This window comes from Cyrtonyx montezumae, unplaced genomic scaffold, assembly GCF_038088225.1.
Source record: "Cyrtonyx montezumae isolate F1298 unplaced genomic scaffold, pur_monq_1.0 scaffold_6, whole genome shotgun sequence".
NCBI lineage: Eukaryota > Metazoa > Chordata > Aves > Galliformes > Odontophoridae > Cyrtonyx > Cyrtonyx montezumae.
The window spans coordinates 18,833,482-18,852,991 of record NW_027072067.1 but is presented as its reverse complement, the minus strand read 5'-3'; the positions used below and the strand labels follow the sequence as shown (position 1 = coordinate 18,852,991).

The window sequence follows — 19,510 nt, the reverse complement described above, 5'->3', positions numbered from 1 at the left end:
ATGAAGCAAATGTATTTTAAAACAAAACCAATCAATGACAAAAGGAAAGCTATGCATGATAACAGCGTGGCTTATGAACTAGTGAGACTTGAATGTGTGTATATTGAGGAAATATATTCTAATATATCTTCTGAAGAGATTGGAGCAATGCTATAAATTTGGTTTAGATTTGCTTCCAGCACTCACTAACTGGTCAGTAAAGGACCAAGCCTACAGCTTTCCAAAGCACCCCTATAATTTAGGGGGGAAGTGGATTGACAGTTCTAGAAGCACTTTGAAAACCCTTCCTGAAGAAGCTACACCCATCAAAGCTTAATTCAAAGAAATGAGAACAGAATGAATGGTGACCCCAACTTTGAAGGATGTGATACTGACAGGCTTGTGTTCCATGGAAATCCCAGATAAGTCTGCAAAACTTCACCCAACAATAACTCCAGTTCATAAAGTGGTGTCCACTTGAACAGAACAGGTATTCACCAGGTCTGACTGACACCTATGGTATGCTCACTCACACATGTTCAAGTCAGAAAAGTACTCCAGCTCAAAACAGAATTTCCCTCAATACAGTTACTATTCGTTCCTTCTAATAGTCGAGAAGCATTCTGTGGATTTGCATAGGAAATGGACAACTACTCCTGGACAGCAAAAAAGGGAGCTTGAAGCAAGAACAAGAAAAAAAAGAAAAAGAAAACCAAGCAAGCAAAACAAACAAACAAAACATCACCACACACTGAACTATCAGAAAAGCAGCCAACAAGAAGCATACAAAATTGACTGCACTCTGAACCACACTCTTCAGAAGCCCTCCTGCTCCCTGCCTCTCCCTTCAGCGCAGGGGTGGGGGAGGCAGATGCTCATTACCCCTCCTGCAGCCACAGCCAACCCACAGCAGCACTTCTAACCACGGGAACCAGAGGCGTGCTTACTTCTTCCCAGTGCTGAGTCTCCACGTGGAGAGAGACCAATGCTTTCAGGTCACCGACCTTCACGTAGGTTTCTGCTGCATAGCCGGGGTTATCGAGCTTCTTAAAATAGAAGGCACACTTTGACAGAGGCTCACGCTCAGCTTTATCCAGTTTGCGAGCAATTTCTATTAACCTAGATGCAGTAAAAGAAGCCAGGTGTTTCAGGTTCAGCCTCACCACTTTACCTTTTGCTTAATATTCTAACAAACTCATTTTCAATCAGTGACTACTTAATACCATAGTGGTAGTGCCACGCAACACGCTGCTGAAACAGCTGTCAGCAAGCATTCAATATTGTCTTTTCCTTTTACAATCTCAAAACCCGTTCCTACAATCCCAACTCTGCAGCAAACTGCCTTCGGTGGGTGTGCTCAGTCAAAGAGACAGAGAGCAGCAGGAGATCCACATGACTAAGTCGCATGGGACGTGCTTCCCTAACCCTGACCTAAAAAAAGAGCCTTAATGAATGTTACTCCACTTGCCACCCAGGGAAAACTAGGCAAGGGAATGCTGAGTCACCTGCTCAAGCCTCTATTTCAACTCAGCAGAAGACACAAAGCAGGAACTGCTGTAAATCAAGGAGAATTTGACCAGGACCAGAGTTGACCAAGAATTTACTTCCTGGAATCCTGTGCTCTGGTTGTCATCCCTGCCCCACTAATTTGTTCTCTCTCACAGTTTAAAACAACAGAAAAAAAACCAAACACAAACTCTGCTGTGATAACCTTAGGGCATGCATATTTCAGAAGACAGTCTCATAATGCAGATTAACCCATTCGTATTTTTTGCTGTAGTAATGCTCCCACGCTCACTTCAAGAACATTTTAAATGTCAGGTGTGCTTCAAATACAGCTTACACTCTATTTGATATAAACAAAGGTGCATATCAAACAGGTTTTGTCCTTCGGAAAAGTTATGCAGAATTCAATTACACTGTATTGCAAGATTCTGTTATACTGAGATGAAGCTAAAACCCACATATCGACCCAGCCGTGGTCTCCACTGATTTCTATGGCCTTCATGTGCTCTCCTGCAGACAGGTACATTTCCACGGCTGCTTTTGGCTCATTGATATTCTTGGCCCAATCTGCTTGCTTTTTTATTAGCATCTTTGTATCTTTGGGGTCTCCAGATTGGAGAAAATCCTGAAATAGCAAAATACAAAAACGTCTGCATTATTTTCTGGTCGCAAACTTTACATTATATTTCAAATTCTAAAATACATAACAGTTTTTTCTGATCAATATCATAATGCCTCCTAAGGAAAGACGTGGTGCATACAGAGCAACAGAAACCAGTGCTGCCTTTGGCAGTTGATCATCAGGGGCCAATGTTTGGTAGGTAACAACGGTAGTTTCTCACCTACGTAGTTTGTTAAAAAAAAAAGGATGATTCTGGAAAGGCCAAGAGAGGGATGGCACAGCTGCCCCCGAGGTAATCAGCAGCTTTCCAGTACATCAGGCAGGGAGGCATCTATCTGGTGGTCCTGTTTGAGTAGGACAATCACAATTTCTGCAAGCCATCCAGGTACACGCCTTTCTGAAACAAAACAGTGCTGCAGGGTTTCCTTCACTTAATTTTGGCAGCACTGACCCTCACTTCCCTCCACTCCACACACATCTATCTTTCCTTGGAAAAAAAAAACTGGCAAGCGTGAGAGGTTCCCATGTTCTTCCACGTACAGTATACTCTCTGCACATGAAGCTTCCTTCACATGCTAATTACCACCTTCAATTTCCACTGTACGGATTTACTCTCAAGAACAGGAGATACAAGACCTCTACTAAACATAGACATGACTACTGCCAAGAATTAAGAGATTCTTATGAAGATTTGTGGGAAAATTGTCATCCATGAATTACTCTAAGAGGAGTCAAAACACTGAAGCTAACAAGGACTCATTAGCTAAAAATAGTGAAAGTCAGTCTTATATTAGCAAAATCCAGAAGTATTTACATACTAAACTCTTGGAAGCAAAAGATCCCTGCAGCACTATTCATGGAATCTGTGCTAGAACAGATTATATACACGTCACGGTGAAGTCCTTGTCCTGTACTGGGCAGAGTAAGGCTCCAACAAGCAACAAACAGCACTGAGCACTGCATGCAGCCTCAGGGATCCTCACAAGAAAGCACTGCAGAAGACCTGGAAGCTAAATGGCACTTTGTCACCATATAAAAACATTACATGTTAAAGCAGTATTCAATTTATTTCTTCATGAGAACAGAAAAACGCCAAGACAGACTGAATCTTTGGAAGCAATGCTCTAATATTCTAGGCTAATGTATTAGGTACAGTGGAAAATATATTAATATAGAACAACTCAAACACTTGTTTAAATTCAAAATATGAAAGGAAAATATTTTTGTTACAACGCCGAAGTGAATTAAACACATGGTGCACTCACTTCCACTTCAGGAGACAAAAAAGAGAGTCCTCAATAAGAGGATGGGAAAGAGACAGAAAATAGAGTTTTTTAAAATGAAAAATGATGATGAATGACACTGTATTCACAATCAAAAAGCCATGCCTGGCAGGGTCTGAAAAGCCACAAGCTGCCCAAAACACAGCCTGCCACCTCAGCAACAGACTCTGAAGAAAACTGCTACCAACACATGCAGACATGAAAGATCTGTTTTCCTCACAAATGAACCAAATGAACTTCAGACAATTAAGCTGAAAATCCGAGCCAGCTTTTCATCCTGCCCTTTTACAGGATCATGCTTTCCACACACTTGCAGTACGGTAGTATTTCTGCATATAAACATTCAGTTGCAAACTATTACCTTGGCATAGTCAAACATGCGTAAATCAGAGTACATGTCCAGAGCCAGGCTTTCATGCCCACTCTTTTTGTACAGCTTTGCTGCCTCATGGAACTTTCCCTGGTAGGCATAAACATCTGCTAGGAACAACTCATTGAGGTTCTCTCCGTGCTTCTTCCGCTCCTGAGAAAATAAAAAGGATTAAAAAAAGAAGGGGGGGGAGCATACTCAAACGTACTCTGGATGATCAGGGAGAAACAGCCATTAGAGTCGAATTTCAAGCTCAGATTTTAGCTGTTACTAAAACCTGCAACAGGATATGGTAACGATGCTTCTCCCACATTTCTGGTGAATTTATAATTAAAGGATTAAATCTTCTAATTAAAATTAGGAAGAGTGAAATTAAATGTCACAATACAAATCCAACTGATGAAAAATCACTGCTCTTGATTTCATATGGGAAGATGAACACACACCATCATTATGCTATGTTATTAAAGAAAAAAGGCACCTGATAGGTTCCTTATTTTCACATACAGAAACTCACTGGCATACGATTTGGGTAAATTACCAGTATGTGTGTGTAGGGGGAAAACAAACATGAAAATATCTGCTAGCAACAAACCATCTTCACAAAGGACGTTAACGTGCCACTGAATCAGAAATAGTGTCACCAACACCGTCAGCACACGCAGGAGCTCATGGTTTGAGGAGGAGCAGTCACAGCAGAGCACCAGCACAGAGCAGCATCACACTGAAAGCCATGGTGTGCAGAGGGAGGGGGGCAATGCTCTGTGTGCACGTGAGTTTGTTCTACCCTCCATCTTAGACATGCATTCCTGCCCTGCTTAGTACGAAGGTATTATTCTTAGTAGTCTATTCTATATGAAAATATATAGCTGTGAACAAAATTCAAAGAAAACTGCACTGAAGAGGACAAAGCATTGCACGTCTCTACAAAATCAGTTCTCTGCTGCCAAATGAGACTCAGCCATCGCAGCTTCTGCTCACACTGACCCACTGACTCCCTTTAAAAACTTTGTTAAAGCAATTAACAGAGCAATTGCTACACCGTTTTTGATTGAGTTCACAGAATCTTGCCAGATACAGAGGTCTGGCACCTAAGTTTCCTACTGTCATCCCTTAGAAAAAAATGTCATTCCAAAGAGAAAACCACCACGTAACCAGAACTGGTACTCAGTTACACCCTTAGAAGCTTCTAAGGGAATCCAGTATCTCACAAGCAAGAGTAAGCAGTGATGGAGAACTCTCCCTTCAGAAGAAGCATTTCCGAGTCTACACGGAGACTCTTAATTAAACAGACTATAGTTCTGCAGTATCCTCAATGGATGCAGATCTGCAGAAGCGTGTGTGGAAAAGGAACTTTATTACCCATGAGAGAATCCTCTCACAAACTTATCTACTCTCCAAAAAAAAAGGAAGAAAAGGTAGCCAGGGTCATTCCTAACACAGAACTTTGTCCCATGTTCGACCCCAGGAGAAGTTCAGCACAGTCAACAGAGGGCTGGTGTTCTGACAGAACCAGGACAGCTCTGCAACAACGTAAGGCAAGGGACGGATTCTTTCAGAGAAGGTATAAAATCTAATTAGCGTGAGAACTCTCCTTATGCCATCCCGACATAGATCTTCAAACTAAGTATTATCAAGTGGTCTTTGCAAAAGGTCCAGAAGTGATGGCACGTCCTTTAACGTGCTCACGACAGATTGCTATTGTCTACTGAAACTCCACCAAGAAGTGGGAAAAGAATGAGGAGTCCCGATTAGAGCAGAGCACAGAACTAAGGGATCCTAAATTCTATTCCCAGCTGTCACAGACTTGTCGTGAGACCTTGAGCTTGTCATTTTATTTCTCTGGGCCTGTTTCTGGCTCTGCAAGGAGGAGATAATAGTAATTACCTACCTCCAGGGGGTAAGGAAGAGTTTAATTAACTCATGTTTATGAAGTATTCTGTACTAAGCTCCATTAGCATAGTAGCATTCTACCAATTATTAATTGAATATTGAATGCTTTTCTAGTTTTCCTGGAAGCCTGTAAGTTCTCCCACCATGCTCTGCCCCACATCAGCACGCTCTGCAGTCAGATTCAGCCACGTGAGCACAACTCAGGCTCCCTGCTCATCAAGACTCCTCACTCTGAACACACACCCAGCAGTCAGAAGCACTGACGGGAACAGATGTCTCTCCAGAACAGAGAGTACTCCTTACAGCACAGTGTATCTTCTTACAATACCCCTAATATTCTCTTACCTCAATGCTGCTGATCAATTCTAAATATCTAAGGTCTCTTATTCTGGTAAATGCCTATAGAAATAAAGAGAAGAAAAGGAATTAACTAACTTGAAAAGCCAGGAAATCGAGAGAACGTGGTAACACATACATCAGATGTCTTCACACAAGCAGAACAGAAATCTGCTGCATTTTGTGTTGGTGCAGTCTGTAACCTGATGGGCTCTTACTGCAATGGGGGCCCCTCAGGCGTTATAAGAATTAAGACAAGGGCCCAACCCAAACAGCTGATCACCAAAACCAAACAGCAGCACTGGGCACCAGCAGGTACACACATGGCAGTCCCCTGAGAAAAGCAAAATGCTTTTCACGATACCACATAATGGTACTCTGGCTATTTTACAGCTTTCCTCATTTAATGTGAGGCATGGCACAGAGTTAAGGAGACTGCTACAAGGTGTGGCAGCTAACTGACCACACTGCTGAAGCAGACTGCGCGTGGTTCCCGTCTTTACACCGTTCTGAAAATTCAGTCTAGAAGCAGCCCAGGGAGAAGAAAGCAAAGCAGAAGATGATACTGTGAGACGGTGTAATATCTTTTGCAAATGGAGATAAATGTGATGTGCAGCCCAAAGTCCCAAGCGGCAAAGTCACGTGTGAGATACAGCAGCTTAGCACTTCTTGTCAGGCATCAAAAAATAGAAATTTAACTCTTTAGACCACGTGGTTTAGACTCCTAACCAAATTTGTGCTTAAGAGGGCATGGAATATTCTGCTTACACCAGATCGGACTAGAAACTGTGAGAGCCTTTAATGTCAAGAAGCTGCTTTTGTTCATATTAATCCGCTCTAATTCTAAGAGGGCACCGCTTTAAAATTCCAAGGAGGCACTGAAAACTACTTTTTAAGACCATCTATTTGCATAAAATCATCTATGAAAGTGAAATTATTGCCAGTTTCCTTGCCTCCATTTTGGAAAAAAGAAAAATAAGGCATTTCATGTCCTAAAAAAAATTACATTATTAAAAGATGCCTATCATTACAGGCCATTCCCTGCCTATTTTTAGAATGTTTTGTCTTTCATACAATATTTATGACACTGAACTCAGTTTGCCCTCTCATATTTCAGAAAAGATGCTGAAAGAAAATGGGAAAAGTATTTTAAGCCAGAGAAAAATGTGCTCTTTAGTATATGCCCACCTAGGGCACTCTTAAAGTGTTACAGGTAGGTGACAAAAAAGACAACATGCCATCACTGATGTCTTCAGAGAAAGGTAATGCAATCAGCATGAAATCTACACATTTAAGCTAAGGTTATCTTCAACACTTAGTGAGGGGAGAAACAAAGAATACAGACTTACAGTGCTAGGGAAGGGGAAGGGAAAATTCAGCTTAGAAATTCTTAGCTGCCACCTGGTGGCAAGCAGCACCGCTGAACAACTCCCAGTTCCACTTCCCTCAAATTCCTTACTCATTTTCAGCAGATGAAATAAACCTTTCCCTCATATTAAACATTCTGATTTAGAACATGGCATTTACCTAGAAAAATAAATTGTATTTCAGTTTTAAAATGTCATCTCAAGACCTTGTTGTGTGCATCACTGACTGAGGTTTTCACACACACCTAAGCAAGAGAGCAACCCAGAGACACCACTCACTACCCCACCATTACTGCTTCACCTTTTTAGCCGTTTCAAACTCCAGCCCTTCCAAGGCTTCCATGGCCAGTTCTCTCCAGTCAGCATCAGTTACTCCCAGACATGCAATCTGATAGGCTTCCTTAAACATTTTCCGTTCCAGATACTGATACATGGGTGCAGACTGAGGATTTCCATCAGAAAACATGTGTTAGAAAGCATAATGCTGAGGAACACTAGTGCAGTTCTCTAGATACAGTGAGAAAAAATTACATTCCACTTGCAAGCAGTACAAGCTCCTCAGAGAACAAACATGTTTTTGTACAGCACACAGAACAACACTGCGGGGCAATTAGCATTGCATCTTCAGACTGGTTCGGTTAATTACATTCTAAACTCACCCATCTTGAAATCTGTAGCTCCTAGCATATTAGAAAGCAGTTAATGAATGCTTCTGATCCTCTGAGTGCTGAACATGCTAGATACAATGTATGATGAGGTGCTTTTTAAATAAAGCACAATCCCTCTACGATGTCAGAGCAAAGGCAGCGGTAGTTTGTTCTCAAAGGCTGCAACAGCAGCCCAGGACAAAGCATCCCTGGAAGCACTCCAACACAACAGCAGAGGAGCCACGAGGAAGTGGCAAACAAAGGTGCTCTAACAAGAGTGGCACTCTGAAGCCCAAAGACACCGCCCGCTGTGACCGACCTGCTCCAGCTCAGAGCAGTTCAGAGGGGAACCAACAGTGCAGGCCAACACAGAACAGGGCTCAGCTACAGCTCAACCCCCTTCAGTGAGCAGAGAGCATTGCTGCTTGCTTAATTCTGGGTTTGCAGCTACAAAAAGCATGCAGATTGACCTCTGCTACCTTTATCATCCTGTCTGAAAGTCGTGTATTTTTTGTACTCACTCTCACCCAAAGTATAGTTTTGAGTAACCTGTCTTAGCAACACTGCACAAGGATGTGGAGGTGCATCAGAGCCTTGCAGCACGCTAAAGACAGACTGAAACAGTGCACTGGGCTTGGCAGATCTGGCAGCTACCAACCATGCCAGACAACGCACATCACAGAGAAGGGATCAGCACAGTTCTGAGGAACACATATGGGTTCAACAGAGGTATCATCCGTTAATTAAACAAAAGCACATAGCCCCCCACCTTCAATTCTGAATTTCAAATCCTGCCACATTTTTGTGCAGAAATAAGTCAGAAGCTGGGGTTTGTTTGTTTGTTTTTTTTTCCATTTTTCTTGCTTGTTTGTCTCTTGGTCTGCTTAAATAGTGATAAAGAAGCTTCAGAATGGTGATTGTTTTGGTAGTAGAATCCTGGAAAATTTCAGAAGAGCTTCTTCACATCTTAAGCATTTATGTTTAAGAAATGTAAAGCAACACTTAATGAGATTAAAAGATTACCTGTGGAACTTCAACAGCTGACATAGAAAAAACATGAAGGCAGAAGATCTTGGAGCCATTGTATCCCACAACAAAACCTTGAAGTTTTTGCTGATGGACAGGGAAGTTACCAGCTTTGATATTGAGGTAACCCCCCCCAGAAAAGCAAAGCATATCCTCACACTGGGTATTCCAAGCCACGCTATTAGCATTGGGTTCCTAATGAGCAAAACGATGGATGATTACAACAGGCACAACCACATATTCTTTCCTAAGAAATATGCATCCTTCCTCTTATACATTTGACCTACTGTAGCCTAGAAATACATGGCAAAGAAAGAAGTTTAGGCTTTATGTTAATATCAGCACTAAAGCCAAAATGCTCCGTAACATTAACACTGCAAAGAGAAGCAGGACAGCTCTGAATTAACCCAAAGAGGTCACAAGTTCAGCTGTCTTTCATTCAGCTTTTGCTTACACATCTCCTGTCTTCTACTTCCTCGGCTATCAACTCCAAAGCCCAGTTTTGATAAGAAACAGATACATTCTACAAAATATGATGAATGGTTTAATTAAGTTAGATTAATTTCTCCGTGTCAACACTGTTGGTACGTTCTGTGCTCTCAGTCTCCTCCTGTCTGTGCCATTGTGGGTCTGACCCTGGTCCAGAGACAGACTAAATCTTACCTGGAACAACAGCTCTTTGGTATGAATATCATACACAAGGCAGGTGTCATTTTCATCAACCACTGCCAACTTGTTTCGAGATGCACTCATATCCAGGCAGCGCACAGCTGTGGACTGCTTCAGCAGGACGATGGCAAAGACATTATCAACAAATATCTTCAGAATCTAGATATATTCGAAACCAAAGTCAGACCAAGTTTGTACTCCTCCAGCTAGAAATCACAGTGTGTATAAATGCTACTGCTGCATACAGCATGCAATGGCTGCTCTTTCTCCCACAGAATGGTGCATTAAAATTAGAAAGAATGCTTCAAGGTACTGAAACTCGAGGTCTGTTTCTACCACACACTCTAGATTGTGAGCCCATACAAACGACAGACTCTGCATGTCCTGAGTTTTGTAAGGCCCCTCTCAAACAATTACATTAATATACAACTGCAGGATATCAATATCTGATACATGAAGGATCACAAATTCCTTTCCAGTCCCATTCTCTGAATCAACATTTAAGGGCTCCACTCTGCAATTTTCAGTGCACACACACACACACACACACACCACGCCTCCCAAAGACAAATTCATTTAGTTCACTAAGACTTCCATTTTTGTCAGCAATATGTGGTCTTCAAAATCAAACAGATTTGTATGAATTTCACAACCAGAGAGTGAGAAATACAGAAATAATTCAGTTTTAAACCCCAAATGAGATTTTGCCCTATAAAATTTTAGGTTGTGAAAGGATATGCTGCTCCTAAGGTCTCCCCAGAGAATGAAACAGCATCTATTTGCAGCACAAAGACGTGTGCCAGGAGTTTTGTGTTACCTGCCCATTCTTCAGCCCAACCAGGAGGCCTTCTCTTCCTGGAGGTCCTCCAATGACTTTAATGTAACGGATAAGAGATTCCATCAGCCATTCTCGTTCTTTAACACCACTGAATGAGAGGCACTGCAATCTTTTCTCCTGCACACAATAACATACAAAATACTGCATGGAGGTAAAGAAGAAACCTTTGTGCCTCCACTGTTTTATATTAATACCTATGCTAGCACGTGTGCCGATTTCACGAGTGTCAGAATGTCACTCAGTTTTACAGGATGAATTCTTAAAGGCTTTTCAGTACTATGACAAAAAATTAGAAAATAAAAAAAAGCAAAACAAAACAAAAAAAAAGACCAACAAACCATCTTTCTTCACAGCTCTCCCCACCCAAACATTTCCCTTGGGGCTTCAGTGCTCCAGAGACTTTCAGTAAAGCAGAGCCACCTGTGGCACAGAGCAGCTATTACTTAGGACAGCACTGCATTACAGCAGCACTACACATGGTGCTGTGCAGTAGTATAATTCATCAGTTTTTCCCCAAGGTACCAACTTTCTGTCCCAGCTATTTGGAAAGCTATCTTCAAGCCCAAATCCACTCCAAGGCACATACCTGGCATAAAATGATGTGATTCGAGCATACCACCAGCAAGTTGCATTCAAATTTCTTTACTATCTTTTCCTTCACACGATAATACATGTCTGAGGAATCATCCGAGTACAGCTCATAAATCAAGATTTTCTCTGGCATTTGGATGGCTAATCTGTTCTTGTAGATGGCGATTTTCTTCACAAGCTCTCTGCCTTTTATTCTAACTAGAGGGAAAAATAAAACACTGTGTAGGCTGACAGGAAAATAACAAATTAAAAAAAGTCAGAGAAACCTACTGTTCAGTGGGAACTGAATCTTCCTGAAGCATCTAAATTTAAGAGCAGATTGCAGCTAGGATACGTTTGTTTTTCCTGCAACCACGTAACCTTCTACCTATGTCAAAATTTATCAACCTCCCTTATTTTTGCAACAGCACATTCCAGAACAGGCTTCTGATTCCTTGCCATAAAAAGCCACTGAGTACAGGGACACAAAAATCAGTACAAACCACGGAAGCCACAAGTAAGAAAAAAGTTGCTAGATGTGACATACAGTTTTTTTTCTTTTAATCTCAGTTGCAGAGATTAAAACCTTATCTTAAAAGCCTCTCCCCCTCCCGACGTCCTTTCAAATCTCCCTATCTTTCATTAAGCTTGTCAGTGCTGATCCTCCAGGATCTAAGTTTGCACTCTCATCCTGCAAACAGGATCTTCAATTTTCCCATTAAGTGACAACAATCTGCTCAGTATGTGAAGCAAATATTCCAAGCATTCCAATGGACATTCAGTTAAAACAAACAAACAAACAAATGAAGAAGCCCACAACAGAATGACAGCACAGGTCTGACCTGAAAGCAAAGTTACCTTTTTGTTCTGTGATGAGGTGCTGGACAATGACATCAGTCATGCAGTCTCTGTAAGCATAGCGATCCTTATAAAGGCCATGAACAGTGCTGAAAATCAACTGATAAAAGGATATTGTTCCATCCTGGCAGCCCACTGCCTGAACACAAGGAGGAAATCATTGTAGTGAACAGGTACACATAGGTAAGACTTGCGTGTAGTATTCATTTGAGAATTACATTCCTTCTCCTGCACAACGCATAGACTGAAAGCAATTACAGTTATGTATATTGCAGCAGCTGCAAAAGTGCTGTTCCACTTTGTAGTGCAAAATGAGGACTGACGCTATCGTAGCTTATGTGTATGCTGTGGGATGCTTTGGTTTGGTTTGTTCTCTTGTGGTTCTTTTCAGTGCTTCCGCCTCCCAAGCACACCATTTGTTTTCTTTCTTTTTTTCATTACTGTTAAATGGGCTCTGGGTCTCTTAACATTTGTGTATCAGCACAGAGTGCAGTATTTATGGTAACAGTTGTTGCCCTGTTGGTATCCTCCACAAAGTATAATGGTAGAAACTCAAACAGAAACAGAACTCAAAACTTTCTTCCTATCATGGCACTAGATTTCGTCAACCTGGAAGTCACTAGCTCATTTTGCTGTGTTGTTTTTGTTTCTTTTTAAATTCCTTTCTTCCTTTTCAATCAAAATCCATCTGAAAGCAGGCCTTACACTCATTTACCACCTTCTTGCAGCCTTAAGTTTTAATTTTAGTGTCAGCTTTAGAGCTCATTAAACACTGCTTAAGTTCTGCTGTCTCAGTAGGGATATATAGATTAGGCAAATGAGTTTGAAATGTATGGTCTTAGCTTCTATAGCAAACTGTCTGTGAAAGTGCCAGTAAAATGCACCTACTCACCACATAGTTGGAGTCTGGCTTAGCTTTGCAAGTCCACACCCAGCTGCTTTGCTCTCCTATCGTTCCAAGACGGACACCATCCTTGGTGAAGAGGGAAACTTGTTTATCCGACCCTCCCAGTAAAAGGTACTCTCCCTTGGTAAAATAGCTAACACAGCAAGGGTCAAAACTGAGCATTCTGTCCTTCCCAATCTACAAGAGAAAACATACATATATTAACAGAAGGATAATTTCATACTTTTCTAAGGCCACGAGAATGGATGAAAATCAACACAAGGATCTTCCTGGTTCTCCTCAGCTCTCCAGCCACACACAGCTTTTCAATGCCCTAGATGCACTGAGCTTCCAAAAGGCAGCTCTAAATCAATCCTCCCACTTCCAAAGCAGTCCTCTCAGGGTGCAAGCACTCAAACAACAACAAAAACCAACTCAACTGGCTGAAAGAAACAGAGGTCCTCTAGGAAGCAGCCAGCTGTAACACAAAAGCGACCAAAGCTTCAAGGGCTGTAGTACAAGAACCAGAGGACTGCAGCTGAGTTGTCACAGGGGAAACAAGAGCTGGAGGAAAATTTGGTTAAAAAATACTGACCCACAAAAAGCACTGGAAAACAGAAAACATTTAATGTAGCCATAAAGCATTACCATACAGATACTCTGTACAGTCACAGACACAGAACTGACTTGTAAATACCTGTCATTCTTGAATGCATTTTCCAAAAACATACCTGCTTGCCACTAAGCTGATAAAAGGAAAGCCTCTGACCCCAGTCTGCCACTGCCAAAGTATCGTTGCGTTCATCTCTGACAACAAAAAATTTACATGGTCACAGCAATTTATTCATACATTTCTAAAGGCAGTAGAATCAAGCAGTGTGATAGCAGAACATACTTCAAATTACTCCTAAAAACCTCCACAGAATAAAAGCACAGCAGAGATGCCTTGCCATTTAAACTGAAGAAAACAGCTTGAGCACGCCAAAGAAAAACCTGTCAACTTTTCAGGAACCACAGTAAAGCTTGATGCAGCACCTCGTGCTCAGCCTGTGCACATTGGGCACGGTGAAGCTGCACTGTACAGTGGTCCTTAAAACAAATGAAGCATGGGTGCCCAGATCCTGATCTTATCTGCAGGAATGTAGAGCCACTGTGGCAACAAAACCAACGCAGCTAAGCAAGACCAGGCTGTGACTATCAGAGCACACGACAGGAAATGAAATGGCTCCAGTGAGGCGGAGGAAAGGGTTCAGTATCAAATTTGTTAACTCTGACAGGATCAGCTGGAAGAAAACAGCAGCCACCTCCTTCACAGAGCCTCGTCTAGGAAGAAGGGAGATGGTAATCTGAGCCTTCTGATGACAATAATGCTCCTAATCATAAACTGAACAGGAAGAAAACAGAAAAAAAACACTGAGAAACTTCTCAGTCAGCACCTTCCCTTTGCTCAAGACACAATGAATGTTTCTGTGAGAAAAAGCAACATGCTGTCACATACTTAAAGAATGTCATAATTAACATGTACTAACAGAATAAATTAAGACAATATAAAAGTCACTTAATTCAGAATTGGTAACTTTTGAATTTTGCACCCTGCATAAATACTCTTTACCTTTGGTCTCTTTTGTAAATTGCTCTTCTCTGTTATATACATAGAAGTATATGTACGTGTGCTTATGTATCTATGTGCATATGTATATATGTTATCCATTATAGTCTCACTCACAAGTTGAAATGCACAGTCTCTTGCTCCTCATCGTCTTCTACCTCTTTCTCATTATCCTGCCCACTGTCAGGCTTGGATTTCAACTCTGTTATCTCCTCTAACTGGCTGTTATCTGATTCCTCCTCTTCATCTGCTCTACTCCAAAATTTCTCCCACTGACTGCAATAGCAATTGTTTAATTTGTATATATAGCCCAACAAGTGCAAACAGCCCACCCTCCTCTCCCCGAAAACAAACTGAAATCCAGCAACAAAAAAAGCAAAATAAATGTTTTATGATACCTAGGTGGAATTTGTTCCCATTTTTTTCATGTAAAGAAATACTGGCAAAGCCAAGCCCCAGTGCAGTCACAAAAAGACAACGTATCTGAAATGAACCTGCTCCAGCAGGGATGCAAGTCAATCCTTTCTGCTACCAGTAAACCAAGGACTGACTAGTCGGCATGCAAAAAGGTGGGGTGGTGTTTACCTGGATGGATTCCAACAGATGGACCATATTGGAGACGAAGCAGCCCCGGGGCGCTCGATTTTAACTTTCTCGTCGCCATTTTTATTCCGTATGCTGATGACCCCGTTGAACATCCCCAAGGCAAGGTACTGGCCATCGTTTGTCCAACTGATAAAACACACGTACCAAAGGGTAAACCAAAGGCTAAAACCAAGCAGCAGGAAGGCAGAGTGGTACAGAGTAAGCAAACAGGGATGGTGTACGGAAATACATTTTTTAAAGGGAGTTCTGGAATGGAGCGAGTAATCCTTAGTTTGTTTACGAATCTAAATCCACATTTATGGTGACAGCATGCAATGCAGCAAGAACTTTTTATTACACACACAAATTAAAAAAATGTGGAAACAACAACCAAAAAATTAAAGCTATCGTCTGCTTGTGGTGTGTGTATCATGTGCTAATTAGCAGATGCATTGTTGGAAATGAGAGTGTTGGCAGTAGACCAGCCTTTCCAAAGCCACATCCAGAACACTGAAACTGCACGTGGGGGGGACACAGGAGAACTGCTTTCTCTTCTCATCTCTACTGCAGTTAGCTGGATGAGTTCACACAAATTAATGTACCCTTGACTTCAGGTTCCCAGAGGAGTAATAACACCTTCTGCAAATGCCAACAACATGAAAGATGAACTGCTCTATGAAAAGAGAATGCTCATCTTCCCTCTAACTTCGTTTCATTGCTACTGCTCAAGATGGCCGAACAGATGGAGAGGGAAGACCACAAGACCAGAGCACCCCTCCGATGCCTTCCAAACAATGATATATATTGTAAATACTAAAGAACTACATATTTTACTGTTGTAAACATTACCTAATAGAAACCAAAAACCCTTTGCTATCTAAAACAAGGAGAAAGAAAAGCAGCTCTCTGAGAAGACAACACAGGAAAGAAGAGATCATCTTTGATAAACATTTGTCTTATTTCTATCTGAGCATTCTTAATAATACTTAAATATTTTAATGATGGGAATGGCAAAGTTGTATGAAATGTGATGCTTCTGAACAGCAGCTTAGGAGAGCCTCTCTCCTGCTAGGTCCACTGTCTCCACAGATGTTCAGCTATTTTGCTTGAACTTTTTTTCCCATAAGCCTGCATACTTTTTTAAACTGTTTGTATTGAAACTAACTTAAAGATAACATACCTACAGCAAGTTATCTTACTGCTAGCTTTATGTTTGGAGACCGATTTCTGTTCGGGCGACCACAAGCCTTGATTGAAACAAAGAAAAAGCTGAAGTCAGTGACAAGAAAACTTACCAGTGTTCAGATTAGAAACCAGCATTGTCAGGAAACTCAGCTTAGACTTCAGAGGGAACAAAGTCTCTCTGCTAGAAGGACACTTAAATACATACTACACAAACAGTAAAGGGGAAAAACTAGATATACCTAACACAGAGAAAGGCTCTTCTGGAAAAATCACAGTAGGGCTTTTATTTCTTTCTGGAACACCTCACAACATAGTCCTCTTCAACTCATTTTTAGTGATATACATAGGTAACTTTGGGCAACATCTCACCCCCCCCCAGATAAAAAAAGCTGTACAAATCTGCAGTTAGTTCAGCTGTAAAACTTGCACAGAACTCACAGGCTCAATGGAAAAGTGAGAAGAAGACATACCAAAGTCACTGGAGGAGCAGGATGCCAACTGGTGAGTAAGGGGATTGTATGAAACACACTGTATAGAGTCATTATGCCTGGAATGAAGTTACAATCACATTTCAATAAATCATTCTTAAACGCCTCTTTCTGACTTTCTGCAAAGTAGCTGAAAGGCTCACCAGATGGCAGAAATAACTTGATCAGCTTATATTACATCAAATTAATCTGCAATTACTGTAAACTAAATCAATAATAAATTCTAAAAAACACTGTCACTAAATGGCAGGGCTCACTGCTCCACCAAAATGAGCTAAATGTGCATAAATGGAGGTTTGTGAAATGCCATTAACACTTATATCTGAACTCTAAAATAAGTGTGCTTGTGTCTTCTCCTACCGAGCGGACTGGCTGGTGCATACTAACTAGCAACAACTGTTCAAACATATTCAGAAACAGGATTTGAAGATGTAAATGAAAAGTCGTGACATAAAACAAAGCCAAAAGAAATATGAAAACATACTGTGTGGAAAAATACCAAACCTGACCTTCAGTTTGGTCTAAGACTCAGATTTGTATTACTTTGATTTATTACACAAGATCTGAGTTCTATTCTATTTCAATCCATTTCATCTTGCAGAATATCCCCAGTTCTTTGCCAGCCCTCTAAATACATCACAGATTTATCTAGACTTCTCACTCTCTTTTATGCCTTTAATTGCTTTCCTGCCTCATTCAGATACTTCAACCATTCTCCTCTTCCCTCTCTTATTAATCAACTGGCATTTTCTCTAACCTTAGTTAACCTTCTTCCAGCTCTAACATCTCTCACTCTTACTCTCTGAGAGCAGAAGTGCATAATGAAGGTTTGTACTGGAGATGGACAGGATTGAATGGCATAACTTACGTGTACTTCAGAATTCCCTCTAGCTTTGAAGTCCAGATTATCACACTTTTATCAGCTGAGCCAGATGCAAAACGTTTGCCTAGGAATTAAATACAATTTAAATCCCACACATAAGAATCCCATACTCACCCAACACTCAACCAATGAGAGAGTAAGATGTTCTTGAACTTGACAAGGCACAAGCCAAAAAGAGCCTAACACTGCAAGTGCCCTGCTGTGGCTGTGCTACCTCAGCTACATGAAACCTCAATGGCTTTTTCCAAATTCCCTATTAAAAAAAGCCCAACCATACAAACAAAACGCCATCACATGCACACAACATTCAACATGCCACTACTAGAACAACACCATTTTTTATCAGTTTGCAATAAGGAATGGAAGATACTACACACTTTACAAAGTAGACTAAGAAAGTCCCACAGAAGTGATATTTACCATCTTTAGCATAAGCCACACAGTACACAGTGTCCTTATGGCCCTTCAATGGTTGAATTAAGGTTCCATCAGAAGTATCATACACCTGGATAAATAACCAGAGAAATGTATATTCACAACGAGGACTGTGGCATGAAATTACTGAAGGTCAGCAATACTACACATTTTCTTTTCTGTTTGCTTTTTTGGAAGCAACACCACCCATGCAGAACAGGACATTTTAAAGAGCAACAGTTTTCCTTAGCAATAAATACTTTTCTAACACTTGGCACAGAAGATGACTAAGCACTAGAAAATTACACACGTGCATGAAATTTCTAAACAGCTCATTGGGCCTCCATGTTCTAGCTCATCCCTTTCCTTCCCTGCATTAAGGTTTATGTATAATAAGCTATCGGAAAGGACCATCATTAAATGCAGCACTCTGCCAGCACCAGCAGTGTGAAGGCCCACGTGCTCCCAGCTCAGAACAGCACACACAGCACACAGCACCCTGCCACCAGCCCTGCACTGCCAGCATGCCCCAGCCCTGCACTGCCTCCCACTGCCCGGGGGAGCGTGCTCCTGGGCTGCTCCTGCTGGAGCTGGGCACGCGTTGGCTGCCCCGGACACCGACAGCCTCTACTGGAGGCTCAGCTCAAAGCACTGACATAAATTGGAGTTTCTTGCTCTCTTTCACAGGGATTGTCATGGAACTTAGAACAACGCGCAGTCACTGAATCGGTGCACAGCGCTACATGAACAGCAGCGTTCGCATGCCGGGCATCGCGGCAGGCTGACCACGCGGCGCTGGCAATGCCGTGCATCGTGCCACGCTTGGCTGAAGGTTTCTGGGCTGCTGGGCGAGGTGAGGGAAGACGCTGAGTGCGCTCAGAGGGCGGCGGCAGAGGGTTTCCGATCGCCGAAACGCGTCCCCAGCCGCGCTGCGGGGGGCAGCGTGCCCGTACCAGGAGCCGATTCCCGGCGGCAATGATCAGCTGCGTCCCGTCCGGCTTGAACGCGAGGTCGTAGATGCTGGCGAAGAGATAAGCTGCCGCTGCTACTGCTGTCGTTTACGGCATTACCCGATTCCCGGGACCCCCTCCTCCCCCGCCAGCCGAGCTCCCGCCCCGCGGGCCGCCCGAGCCCGGCCCCGCGCACAGTGCCGTCCCGGCGCTCCCCGCCGCCCCCCGCCGGCCCCGCGGCGCTCACCAGTGCTCGGCCCTGTCGCGCCAGGTGAGCGCGGCCCGCATACCGGGCCCGGGCCGCTCACGGCCGCCGGGTTGGCCGCGCCGCCGTCTCCCCGGGCAACGCGCATGCGCCCGGAGCACCGCCGGTCCGCCGCGGCGGCAGGGGGCGCCCTTCGGCGGGGCCGCGAGGCGCGTCACGTGACCGCGGCGTCCGGAAGCGCCCGGTACCAGGGCCGCCGCGCGACGGACCGGTTTCCGTGGCGTCAAAGCGCGCATGGCGGGGCCGGGCCGGGCCTCGCGAGACCGTGCGTGGCGCGGAGC

General features: G+C 42.8%; 1 protein-coding gene across 2 annotated transcripts in view; it reads right to left on the bottom strand.

The window, feature by feature from the left end:
• IFT122 (intraflagellar transport 122) overlaps positions 1-19,270 on the bottom strand; it is a 28,951-nt gene extending 9,681 nt beyond the window's left edge. The window contains exons 1-20 of one of the 2 annotated variants that reach the window (XM_065749458.1): positions 19,212-19,270; positions 18,968-19,034; positions 18,021-18,105; positions 17,586-17,664; positions 16,700-16,776; positions 16,225-16,291; positions 15,045-15,191; positions 14,577-14,735; positions 13,582-13,657; positions 12,857-13,048; positions 11,965-12,103; positions 11,123-11,325; positions 10,516-10,653; positions 9,693-9,857; positions 9,027-9,224; positions 7,658-7,798; positions 5,999-6,052; positions 3,752-3,913; positions 1,944-2,110; positions 927-1,098 (exon numbers count right to left, since the gene is read on the bottom strand). In XM_065749458.1, coding sequence (XP_065605530.1) covers positions 927-1,098; positions 1,944-2,110; positions 3,752-3,913; positions 5,999-6,052; positions 7,658-7,798; positions 9,027-9,224; positions 9,693-9,857; positions 10,516-10,653; positions 11,123-11,325; positions 11,965-12,103; positions 12,857-13,048; positions 13,582-13,657; positions 14,577-14,735; positions 15,045-15,191; positions 16,225-16,291; positions 16,700-16,776; positions 17,586-17,664; positions 18,021-18,105; positions 18,968-19,034; positions 19,212-19,252 — 2,529 coding nt within the window. In that variant the 5' untranslated portion in view covers positions 19,253-19,270. The remainder of the gene's footprint in view (positions 1-926; positions 1,099-1,943; positions 2,111-3,751; positions 3,914-5,998; positions 6,053-7,657; positions 7,799-9,026; positions 9,225-9,692; positions 9,858-10,515; positions 10,654-11,122; positions 11,326-11,964; positions 12,104-12,856; positions 13,049-13,581; positions 13,658-14,576; positions 14,736-15,044; positions 15,192-16,224; positions 16,292-16,699; positions 16,777-17,585; positions 17,665-18,020; positions 18,106-18,967; positions 19,035-19,211) is intronic. The other variant, XM_065749456.1, reaches the window with a different exon arrangement.
• Positions 19,271-19,510: the final 240 nt, after the last annotated feature.